This window comes from Herpailurus yagouaroundi, unplaced genomic scaffold (assembly GCF_014898765.1).
Source record: "Herpailurus yagouaroundi ecotype Mexico unplaced genomic scaffold, PumYag 193, whole genome shotgun sequence".
Lineage (NCBI taxonomy): Eukaryota > Metazoa > Chordata > Mammalia > Carnivora > Felidae > Herpailurus > Herpailurus yagouaroundi.
This window is the reverse complement of record NW_024412424.1, coordinates 2,199,779-2,212,060: the sequence shown is the minus strand read 5'-3', so window position 1 is coordinate 2,212,060 and position 12,282 is coordinate 2,199,779. Positions and strand designations below refer to the sequence as shown.

At 55.8% G+C, this 12,282-nt stretch overlaps 1 protein-coding gene and 1 non-coding gene across 2 annotated transcripts; both read right to left on the bottom strand.

Annotated features, from left to right (window-relative positions):
- Positions 1–5,249: 5,249 nt before the first annotated feature.
- Positions 5,250–8,691, bottom strand: RPL18A (ribosomal protein L18a). Its single transcript, XM_040444898.1, has 5 exons — positions 8,565–8,691; positions 7,087–7,266; positions 6,329–6,458; positions 5,629–5,738; positions 5,250–5,407 (listed from the first exon to the last, which is right to left on the bottom strand). Exons 1-5 carry the CDS (start codon positions 8,580–8,582, stop codon positions 5,315–5,317), a joined length of 531 nt encoding a protein of 176 aa, XP_040300832.1. The 5' UTR covers positions 8,583–8,691; the 3' UTR covers positions 5,250–5,314.
- On the bottom strand, positions 5,840–5,972 carry LOC121011315 (small nucleolar RNA SNORA68). The gene has a single exon (XR_005781567.1). It is a non-coding gene; the product is annotated as a small nucleolar RNA SNORA68 (small nucleolar RNA).
- Positions 8,692–12,282: the final 3,591 nt, after the last annotated feature.

The window sequence follows — 12,282 nt, the reverse complement described above, 5'->3', positions numbered from 1 at the left end:
AAACTCCGCCCCTGGACTCGGGGGCGGGCAGGACCCGCACCCTTTCCGCGCAGGACTGGGTCAGAAAGGCCCATGACCGGCCACGTGGGTGGCTGCTGGGGGAGGCTCCCAAACGCCCCTCTTACTTTGTGTGACGGTTTCCTCTCACCACGAGCTGATGATGTCTCGCGTCGACAGGTGGAGAAACTGAGGCTCCGAGATGGCATATGTCACTCACCTGAGGCCGGCCACACAGCTGGGAGCAGTGGCCTCCGCATTCAGCTCGCCGCTGTGCTTCCCTCTGTGCCTTAGGCTGAGGGGAGCTCACTCTCCCACGGGACAGGGGTTCACTTTCTGGGTTGTCCTGCCGCTTGAACCCCTCCCCCAACTGGCATCTGGACCCACTCCCTTTCTCCGGAGCCCAGTGGGAGGGCATCACCAAGCCCCAACCTCGGGCTAAGCTGAGTGGGAAACATTGGGGTTCAGGGCTTAAATGCACACACTTGGGGGGAATCTTTGTCATTGGGCCTCAGTTTCGCCATCTGTAAATGGGCATATAACAGCCCCTGCCTCGGAGAAATAAATTGAACTTGCATAATACAAGCCCGGCCCAGAGTAAGCACCTCATTCACTCTTTATTCATTTGTGGTTTCCAGCACGGCACCGGCAAGGAGCGACTGTCCTGCGCCAGGCATTAAGTGTATGTATAATGGAGGTCATGGGGGAGGGGCTGTCCGTGGCCATGAGCCAGAATAAATGGAGGACCACGACTACTTGGGAGGTAGTATGTGACACGTCCCTATGGCACAGATGAGCAGACCCAGTTTGGGGAGGCGAAGCCCGTTGCCTGAGGTCGTGCCATCAAAGGACGCAGACGCTGTCGTGTTGGGGCCCTTCGCTGGTGGACCAGAGGGACTTTGGCCACTGGAGGCTCGGACCTCGGTGCTTGAGTCCTGACTTGGTCTCCCCAAACTGGGTTCCCTCCTTGCAAAAGCGGGAGGGATCAAAACCGCGGGGTTCTAGGCGAGGGTACCGGAGTCCTCCCCAAGCCTCTGCCGCCCCCTGGTGGTCTCCTCTGGTCGACACACGCCACTCTCGCTTGGTCCAGCATCCCCCCCCCCCTCCACCGTTGGGGGGGGGGGGGGGGGGGGGGGGGGGGGACTGCCTTCTCGCTCCCTCTCGGCGAGCGGTGCGGAGAGGGCCTGCACTGCACCCCACCCCACGGGACTCCCATTCTGCGGCTGCCACACGGGCATCTGTTGCCCGCTGTCATGCACTCCTCAACGCGGGCCAGGAGGGTGGGGAGGACACCGAGTTCCTTTCCTTCCTCCGCGTTCATGCTTTCCAGGCCCGGCCTCGCTGCACCCTCCTGGAAAATCTGGTGGGAAAGAGGAAATCCGGGTGGGGATCCCCGTCCCCAAAAGCCGTGCAAACGGATGCAAATATATGCAAACCTTTGCAGAGCAGGCCAACTAGTCCTCATCACCAGGGGGGTCCCGGGAGCGGTTACCAGCCCCTGCCGGCCTTTCTCTACTGTGAGGTGGGAGGCTACAGACTGACGCTCGGGCTGAGGCGCATTCATTGAGTGCCTACTGTGTGCAGAACCATGCCCTGGCTGCTGGGGGTGCAGCAGGATCCAGGCGGACCCCTACTGCTCACCGGCACAGGGCACTGACCAGCCAACAGATGACCGCACATTTCAGAAGCTGACGGGTGACGTGTGAAGTCAAGTCGGAGACGGAGCCGGCCTGGGGGGCGACTTTATGTGGGGCTTCGGGGAGGGGAGCTCTCTGAGGTGATTGCAGACCTGAAGGCGGGGAACGAGCCAAGCTTCGGGGGTGGGGGGGAAGGGCACTTGGGGCGGGGGGAACAGCCAGCGCGAAGGCTCTGAGGTGGAACGAGTGGGACGAGCAGAGTGGAGACAGGGAAAAGCCACGAGGGACCTCGGGCCTTGGTGAAGTGTGTGGAATTTACTCTGAGGGCGCTGGCGGTGGGGAGGGGAGGGATCGTGGGCACTGGAGAGTTTGGAGCCAGAGGGACCTAGTGAGATTTGTAGATTCTGAAAAGCCCACCGCCATGTCCCATCAAGGCAGTGGCTGTGTGGCGGGGAGAGATGGGTGGATGGGAACGTGTTCTGGAAACCCTGAAGAGGCGTGTAGGACCATCTTCTCGGGGGTCGGGGGGGGGGGGTTCGGGGAGCAGGGTGGTGAGATTTACCTTCCTTGACTACCCAGTTCCCATCACAGAACAGGGAGGGGGCAAGCAGGACGCAGCCCAGTGGAGGAGGGGCAGGGAGACCCTGAAGGCTGGGCAGCTGCAGTCCGAGCGCACAAGGGGCTGTCGCACGGGTATCTGTTGTCCCCAACCCTGCCTGCTGCCCAGGCACCCACAGTGCTCCCACAGCTCCCTGGTTATGAGCTACTGTGGCTCCAGTGCGACCTTCTGGCTGGCTGTCTTTGAACTTCTACCTTGCACTCAGTAAAAGCAAATTTTTTTTTACTAACGGTGCTGCGTGCTCTGTGAGATTCCACGATTCCTACATCCTGAGGACCCCAACTGGGTTCTAGGATTCCACAATTCTCAGTCTCTCTTGGTTTCAGGATCTGGGTCAGGTCTTCTGGGACCCCCACTTGTCCCACTTTTGCCTTGGTGCCCGCCCTTGTCCCTGATGGTCCCTGACTCAGGAGTGAGGGGCAGCTCGTGAGGTCTCTCCCCCAGGGCTCCCAGCCCAGGAATGACACTTGGCACCTGGACAAACCCAGGGACAGGACCTGGGAGTCTCAGCACCGGAAGCAGGAGAGGCCCACCAGGGCCTTGCGGGTTCCACATTCTTGTCCACCTGAGCTGGCTGGGTGATCCCAAAAGAACCTTCCCCTCCCTGGACCCCAGCCAGCCAGAGGGTTAAAAGTCCAAGAGGCCAGTCCTATCTCATGGGCCTCACAACGAAGGGCCCATCGCCACCTACTCTGGGCTTTCGCGCTGCGTGGTTCCAGCACCTCACCTACCTCTGGAGACTGAGGGCCCAGTTCAGTGGTCTCCACCTCCTGCCAGCTGCTCTGTGCAGGATCCATGGGGTGGGGACACAGTAGAGGGGTCTGCAGGCAAGAATGAGTAGATGGCCGGGGCGGGGGGGGGGGGGGTGGTGAACGAAGACATGGAAGTTAGGGAATTGGGGTGCACTCATCATCTGTTCAAAGGTCCCTCAATAGTGGGACTGACTCCACCATTTGGCTGATTTGGGCAGAGCCCTCCCAGCCAGCCCCCAGGCTGTAACATGGATAGTTTGTCGAGGCCCTGGCCTTCCACTTTCCCAGTGATGCATCCAGTCTCTAGCTCACCTGAACTATCCCCACCCCCACTTCACACAGAACAAAAGCTGAGTGGGTAGTGACTAGCCCCAGGCACAACCATTAGGGCCACCTCAAGACCAAGTCACAATTGACTGAAGGGCTCCAGATTCCAGTCCAAGCAGGACTGGGGCTCTTCCTCCATGCTCTAATCTTGCAGACACAGGGTCAGGTGTCCGAGGCCCTTCCACTTTGTTGCTCAAGTGTGGCTTCTCGATGGCCAAAGAGGGCCGCTGGCGCACCGGCCATCCTGCTTCTATTCCAGCCAGATGGGGACATCCTGGAAATGGCAGACATCACCACTGCTAGTATCACATGATTACTCCTAGATGAGAAGGCTGGGAAATGGATTTTTTCTTTGTGGGGGGCATCTAGATACAGAGATCCAATTACTGAGAAAGGAGGAGGGGTTTCTGCTCGAAGTCCCAAAAGATTAATGAAATCAACAAGGCAAAAAGTTCAAAAACTCTAGCCTGGCTCCCCAAATATACCTTAAGAAACATGAAGTGCCCTAGAAAAGTATTTGTACCATCTATGGGGAAAAACATGTATTTTTCACATCTTCCGCCTACATACATAAAGACCTTTACAAAACAGTAACTTAAAAAATGACCCGCAGCCCCGTAATGAGCCAAGACCACACAAGTATTTTTACTTAAAGAAAAGTGCCCACCTCCTAAGAAAATAGCAAATTCAAATCCTAAGAAGTGATTTTTCTTTAGCCATCAAAGCACAAAGGCCTGGAGATGGGAAAGAACCACTCGAAAACAGCAGACAGGGCAGCCGCGAAGGTCTCGGAAGCCTGGCACCCCATCCTCGGGGATCTTTCCTATGACAACGGCTGGCTGTGCACAAACCCTGGCTTGGGTGCCGCTCCAAGCATAGGTGGAGTTTGAAAGGACCTAGTTTTCCGGAAACCACTCAGACTGATCATGCCAACTAGCCCCCTCCCCCCAAGTGGGAGAGGGGAGGCTGTACCCTTGCCTGGGACACTCCAGCGCAGGCTGCTCCTCACACCCCACTCCACACGGACTTGCCCTGCCTTCTTCTCACTCTCCGGCTCCCCGGAATAGAAGGGGATCCTGACCGACCTTTGCCCCCGGTGCCCGTAGTTGCGACTCTCCCCAGTACTGTCAACCGAGTAAATGAAATCTGCTCCGTGCCCTCATCTTCTGAGAACATCAAGGCTCAAAGGGCCGGGGCCGCTCAAGGTCACACACCAAGGACAGATGCCTCCCAAGATCCTTGCTCCTTCCTGGCTGTGTCGGCCTCCTGACGGGCTCAGCCAGGGTGGGATTAGCTTCATGCCTAGAATTCCCCAGGCTGTAAGCGGTTGCCTGGAGACAGATACCCAGTGAGTCCTTCACCTCCTTGGGCAGGGTTAGGGTGTCCTTTGAGGGCTCCCCAAGCCAGTGAAGGACAAACTACCACAGCTCACGGCCCTCTCAGGTGCCCCCTCACGTCTGCTCTGAGGATCCCGGAACCAGAGACTAGGGTTCTAAGCCTGGAAGGGAAAACTCGTAGGTGGAATGAACCAACCCTAACATCCCGATTCCTTCCAGGCATCCAAGTGCCACAGCTTACCACAGACGTGGGAAGAGTTGAGGCCTGTGCCTCACAAGGCAGGTGGAACAGGTTTAGGGGCCAAACCTTTTGGCCTGCAACACGCTACAAAGCTCACAGCAGAGGACCAGTCGATGGGGCTGAAAGATGGGCCCTCTGGCTCTAGGACCCGGCCCATGACAGCCCCTTGCTGGATGAAGTCCCAGGGGGTGTGGCCTTCTCATTTCTAGAGCTCCCCTTCTGGAGAAATCAAGTGTCTGGGTCCCATTTCAAGAGAGAAAGACCCCTGCCGGAGCAGAGAACTCACAGCTTGGCTGCGCCCTTTTGAGCTCTGCAGGGTGCACAAAGAATACAAGCGTGTCTGAGCACCCGGGTTTTCCCAAGGAGTTTATTTGGGCGGACCTGGGGCCAGGGAGGCTCTGCATCTAAAAGAAGGTGTTGGGCCTCTTGGTGGTGAAGCGTGGCTTGTGCTGGCGACGCAGGACCCGGTGGGGTAGCGGGAACTTGATCTTGGAGTCCTGTGGTAAGGAGAGATGGGTGAGGGGGACGAAGCCTCTTAACCTTTCTTCCAGGGGCCACTGAGGTGTGGCCACCCCCCACCGGGCTCCTGCGTCAAACCCAGTGCCTCCCTGCAGCTCCCCAGGCTGGGGGACAGGGGAGCAGCTAGGCCAGCTCCATGTTCCAGGGGAGAGCCCCCCCCTCAGCCCAGCCCACCCAGCAGGGCCCCCAGGGCACTCACGTGGAACTGCTTGACTGCCGGGCGGCGGCACTTGCTGGCTGCGATCTCCTCCACCTTCATGATCTGGATGGAGTGGGCCCGGGCACGGTGCCGGGCACCCATGTCTCGGTCTGCAGAGGGTGAAGGTGAACGTGTGCCGGGGGTCTGCGCACTCCTTAAACCCCCCGTCAAGTACTGACCCGGAAGGACCCCAACAGGCGTGGGCTACCAGGGCTGTAGAACCTCTCAATTCACTTTGAGGAGCACGGCCACAGCCCCCCAAAGGCGACGAGATCAACTTGCTGTCAGCACCTCTGTTTAAACCGCCATTACAAGAAACAGCAGTTCTTGGGTTGAGGTGCTTCGGTTGTGGCCCCGGCAGGCAACCTGCCCTGGGAGCACTTGGGGCCACTGGCACCACATCCGTTACGGACAGGGCCCCGGCTAGATTCTGGGTGGGAATTATCGCCACACGAGCGATCCACTCCAAAGGTCCGCCTGCTGCCAGGCTCCAGAAAAAGACGCACCCGGAACATCCCTTCCACTCCTGTCCCCTGAGCAAACACAAACACTGCCGCTGCATCCCAACCACCATGCCTGGGACCGCCCACTCCCCGTCCAGCCTCAGTCTGAAGCAGTGGGAGGACACAGGCAGATGAGCTGCAGACGCCTGCGAGGTGAGTCTAAAGGAGAAACCGGGTTGTGGCCACCGGAAGCTTACAGCACTGGGTGACGGCGCCCGCGGTCGTCAGGTCCCGGTACTCCCGGTACATGTTGTGGGTGCCGCTGCGGGAGTCGTAGCGCAGCCAGATGCCGAAGTTCTTCACCCGCAAGGGGGATTTCTCGAACACCTGCCAAAGAAACTGGCTGAGGCAAGCGTAGGGAGGGGCTCGAGCCCAACTTCTACTACCCTGGCTGATCATCTGCCCCTGCTGCTCCAAGGACAGCCCAGCCCCAGGCCTCTCCCGAGCCTATTTCCCAGTCTTTGAATTTTAAAGTACACGAGGAAAACCTGCGGTCCTAGGACAAATTCCCACCGTGACAGCCGGGGGCACACAGCAGTCCAGGCCTGGATATTCCCCCCATGTGGACCACCAGCTCCAGGCTCCTCCCAAACGCCACTCACCCAGGTCTACCTAGACCAAAAACCAGCTGCCACCCTGTGCGGCCGTAGGACGCAGAGTCCAGTGCCCAACACAGCAAACGTGCCTAAGTGACGGCACCTTCGTAGATGAGGTCCAGCAAAGGCGCGGGCCTCAGCCAAGGTGTCCCGGCATGCCAGCCACACCCTTCTGGGCCTTGGGCTCTTTCATTAGGAAAAGGGCACTGAGGGATCCGTCCCATCCTGACCTAGGGCCTCGACGGCACATTCGAACAGGCCAGGGGTTATGAAGTCTGGGAACTCTGTGCAGTGAGGAAGGCCCCCACAGGAACGTGTAAACCCACTCCAGACCTCACGCGGTCTCAGACGCCCCATACCTGCCCACAGTAGACAATTTCCCCTGAAGACTTCTTCATCTTCTTCAGCTGAGACACAAAGTACCAGAAGCGGGACTTGGCGACAACATGATTAGGTGCAAAGATTCGCATGCGATACAGCGGTGGAGTGCGGCACTTGGGGGTGGGCAGACAGCGCCCCACCACCTTGTACTCTCGCAGCTGAAAGACAGACAGGGGTGAGATGAGGCCTGACCCAGAGCTCTGAGGCAACCGTGAAGATTGACCCTGCTCCCTTTCCCAATACGGAGCAGGAGAGCGAGAAGACTGTCCCCTCCCAGGGCATCCGTGTGGAATCCTGATGAAGGAGCCACGCCACTGTCCCAGCCTTTCCACAACAGGGGTTGAGGGCAGGGAGGATTCACTAAGGTGCCTGTGTACCCTTTGCCTCGGCTCCAGAAAGCTGGGCAGGGCTATCAATCTCACTGTCCTTCCTCCTTCCGTTTACATTCCTGGGAAAAGCTGAAACCTAGGCCTGCAGCCTCCTAACTCCGTTGCATCCTTGCGGCTCACTACGTCTTCCCAAAGTTCTCTTCCACTCGGGGGCCCAAAGACAGTGACCAGCATGGGATCCCACAGCACGCTCCAGGCAGAACCAGGAAAAAAAAAAAAAAAAAATCCAGTGCCCTCCCCAGCTCTGGACTCTCAGAACTGCTGCCACGGGACCTGCAGCTACCGGTTTTCCCAGCAGCAGTCCAAGGGGTTTGGACTTCCCAGTGGAAACTCCCTGTTTACACGGATGCACAGACAAGTATGTCGGCCAAGGCCAAACTCTGCGATATAGTACAAAGGAACGTATCTCTCACGGACTTGCTGTTTTACTTACGTAATAGCCCCAAGTATCGCCAACTCGGCTCATACTCCCACCTCTCAATCTGACTCCTCAGCCCCGCGGACCACCCGTTCAGGAAGGGACCGATGCGGCTGGCCTGAGGCTGGAGAGCTGTACAGGACCCCCTTGGTCCCGGGGACTTGCTCTTCCATCTCTGCGCCACAGCGCCCTCTGATTTCACCTAGCACTTGTCACAGGTAAGGCTCGCACTCCCGGTGTCAACTCGGGTTTATAGTTCTCTTCTACTTCTCACAGCCACGCCGAGAAGAGTAATATTATTGCACCCTCCCACTGCGTCCTCTTCGCCAATGGGAAAACTGAGGCTCGGAGGCTCAACAAGGTCCCGTCGGTCGAGCGTCCAAGTCGCGCAACTTGTCCCTTCCCCCGGAAAGGAGGCCCGGCCTCTTCGGGCCCCGTGATTTCCAAGCGGGCCGGGAGCATGGCATTAGCCTCCCCACGCGGCGCCCGCGATGGCCGCCATGTTGGCTGCACCTGAAGGCAGTGGCGCGCGTGGCGAGGGACGAAGCCAGGCGCACGCTCCCTCTACCCGGTCCACGCCACCTGCCGGGGCCCCGGATTCGTTCCGCACCGCACTCCCCGGCCCCCTGCCCCACCGCGCTCGCCTTACTGTGCCCGAGGCCTTCATGGCGCACCCTCCGCTCTCGCCGCCAGCCAAGAAAGGAAGTGGCAGCCCTCGCGCAGCCGCTCACCAGGACTTCGTTGACGGAAGTCCCGCCTCCCGCAAGCCGCACGCCCATTGGTTTGTCGGCCCGGCGCTCAACCAGATCTGCTTTTTCATTGCCTCCGGATCCACCAACTTCACACAGCCCCGCCTTCGTTCGCAGCTAGACTACAACTCACAGGAGGTAGGTCTACTAGCCCCGCCCCTTCCGCCTTGACCGGTAAGGGAGCCTGGGAGTGCCAGGCACGCTGGGAGTTGTAGGCGGCCTAGGGGTGTCTGGGGGGCAGTCCGAGCGTTCCACTTACCGTGATGCTCTTGTGTGGAATTTATTTGTTTGTTTGTTTGTTTCTTTATTTATTTATTCGTTCGTTTTTAGAATTTATGTCTTTACTGCTTTATACTGCATGAAGTGGCTTTTCTAGCGTAACATTTTAATTCTTTTAATTGTTTTTTTTTACTATATAATATTTTTTATTATTTTTTTAAGATTTTATTTTTTAAGTAATCGCTATACTCAAGGTGGGGCTCTAACTCGCAAGCAGGCACCGTGAACGTACTCTGTATATTTTTGTTTTGTTTTTATTTTCCTTTTAACTTTTTTTTTTTAAGTTTACGTGTTTATTTAGAGAGAGAGCACGAGCTAGCGGGGGTGGAGGGTGGGCAGAGAGAGAGAGGGAGAGAGAGAATCCCAAGCAGGCTCCACACCAGCAGTGCAGAGTCTGAGGTGGGGCTCGAACTCACTAACCACGCATGACCTGAGCTGAAACCAGGAGTCAGACACTTAACCAACTGAGACACCCAGGCGCCCCAAGCCTACTATATGTGCGTGTGTGTGTATGTATATATGTGTATGTATATTTATTTATATATTTATATATATTTATTTTTGAGACAGAGAGATAGAGCATGAGTAGGGGAGGGTGCAGAGAAATAGGGGGAAGCAGAATCCAATCCGAAAGCAGGTTCCAAGCTCTGAGCTGTCAGCACAGAGTCCAACGCAGGGCTCATACCCACAAACCGTGAGATCATGACCTGAGCCGAAGTTGGACGCTTAATGGACTGAGCTACCCAGGCACCCTCAAGCCTACTGTATTTTTTAAGTTATTTCCTTAGTGGATGCTCTAGGGCTTCACACATCCATCGTTGTTTTGTTTGCTTGTTTTTTTGTTTTTTAGTTGCTTTATTTATTTTGAGTGAGAGTAGGGGAGGGGTGGAGAGAGAGGGAGAGAGCAAGAGAATCCCAAGCAGGCCCCACACTGTCAGCACAGAGCCTGACATGGGGCTCAAACTCACGAACCTCAAGATCTTGACCCGAATTGAAACCGAGAGTAGGATGCTTAACCAACTGAGCCACCCAGGCGCCCCTAACACGTACATCTTAATTTACAATCTATTTACGATTTATGCTGCCTTCATTTTAATGAGATGCCAAAATGTTACTCCTATAGTAGCTCCTATAGAGCTCATTTCCTCTTCCCCCTTTTGTCCCAAATTATTGTTACTATTGTGCTATTACTGCTATACATATCACATCTCTTATGTGTTACAAACCTAACAACGCGTTGCTATAATTGTTACTTACAACCGTATGTCTGTTAAAGAATCATGAGAAATTAAAGGAGGACAAGTATGTATTTATAAAGTTTGTTATATTAATTTTCTCCATTTGCATTTCTGGTTCCCTCCACTTGTGTTTGTGGATTAGCATTACTACCTGGTGTCATTTCCTCATTCCTATACGGCTTTACTCACGTCTTTTTGTATTATCGTCAAATATATTACATGCCTACATGCTATAGACCTGATGATGGAATTAATATAATTTTTATACAATTGCTTTTTATTAACTTTCACTTATTTATTTTGAGAGAGAATCTAAGTGGGAGAGGGGCAGAGAGAGAGACACGGAAAGAGAGAATCTGAAGCCGGCTCCATACTGCCGTCACAGAGCCCGATTCAGGGCACGAGCTCCTCAACCGGGAGATCATGACTTAAGCCAAATTTGGTATTTTAACCGACTGAGCCACCCAGGCGCCCCTACAATTGCTTTCCAAATCAGTTAAGAGATCAAAAAAGTGCATTTGTGCTGTTTTTTATAATTACAGCATTGTCTTTGTGGTCTTTCATTTTTCACGTGTGTTAGAATTGACATCCAGGGTCTTTCTGCACTTAAAGAAGTCGTGAGCAGGAAATGGGTTAGGCTGTGCCTTTTTCATGGACACGTAGGTGTTGAAAATTCGGAAAATTGGCGGGAAAGGAGCATGAGAGGTGGAGTGTGGTCAAGGGACCAGACCTGCCTCCTCCCGGCTCTGCCCCTTTTCTCTGGAAGAGACGACCCCATCCAAACGGCGCTGCCTGGACTGTCCACCAGGTGGCAGCAGACCTTTCGCTTTGTCTCCACCGGGCTGAGGCCAAGAGCCTGGACGTTGGTGTGGGTGGGGCAGGAACAGGTTCAAATCCCACTAATAGTTCCTTGGAACATCATCTCTCTGGGCCTCAGTTCCCCCATCCTTAAGATGAGGCTAATAATAGTCCCCAGCTCCTGGGGTTATGAGATTTAAATGGCGTTGAATGTTTGGACTGGGGAGGCAGAAGCCCCAGCCCTGGAGCTGTGCGCCTTGGGCACGGGTGAACTCCATGCGCTGGGCCTCAGTTTCCCCAGGCTGGGGGCAGGAAATGGGAAGGTAGAAAGGAGTCCTGGAAAATGAGTGCTGGGAGAGCAAGAGAGGGGCCAGAGGAGGGGGAGCAGGGAGGACAGGTGAGAAGGGAGGGGGGAGAATGAATGGGAAGGAAAGGCCCCAGGCTCAGCAGGGCTTTGGAGCCAGGTAGGTCAGGGTGACCGCTTCAGCTGGAGCAGAAGGAGGAACGGGGTGGGGGGGGGGCAGGGGGTGTGTCCTAACGTTTGTTAAGCTTCCCTGGCCCCCTTTTGGCTCTATTGTGGAATGCTGCCCTGGCCCCTCCTCTGAGCCCCTGCTCCTCCCTCCTGCCCTTCCACCCCCCTCCATCTCGTGGCTCCTGTTCCTGGCAGCCCCCGCCCAGGGAAGCCCAGCTGGGTCAATTGGTCCTGGCTAGGCATCCCTTCCTCTCTGTTACCACCATTCAATTAGGCCTGGCTGACTTCCTGGTTGGTGGGGCCACCCCTGGGCTGCCCCCTCCCTGACTGTCCTTCTTCCTCCTTGAGACCTTGAAGCCTTTAATCCTGGCTCCTGAGCCACACTCTGGCCACACCCCAGTTTGGATCATCACCCTTCCTCAGCTGTCCTGGCAGTCACCACCTCAGCTGCTCCCATCCAGCTCACCCCCTTCTCCATCTGGGCCACCAGCACCTCCGTCTTTCCAGTGCTCCATGCAGTGGCCCAAGATTCTGCTCCTGTCACTTTATCCTGCAAATGACCCAAGCCACTCACTCCCATGGAACCCAGATGCCACAAGGTTCAGGCCCCAGCCTCCTGCGCCTTGTCTCCTGCCCCTAATTGTTCCTGCTCTCAACCCTCCTAAGGCTCTTTCTTCGAATTCATGGATAGATGGATGGATGGATGGATGGACGGATGGATGGATGAAGGAAGGAATGGATGAATGAATGGATGAATGAAGGAAGGAATGGATGAATTAATGAAGGAATGAATGAATGGATGAGGGAAGGAATGGATGGATGAATGGATGA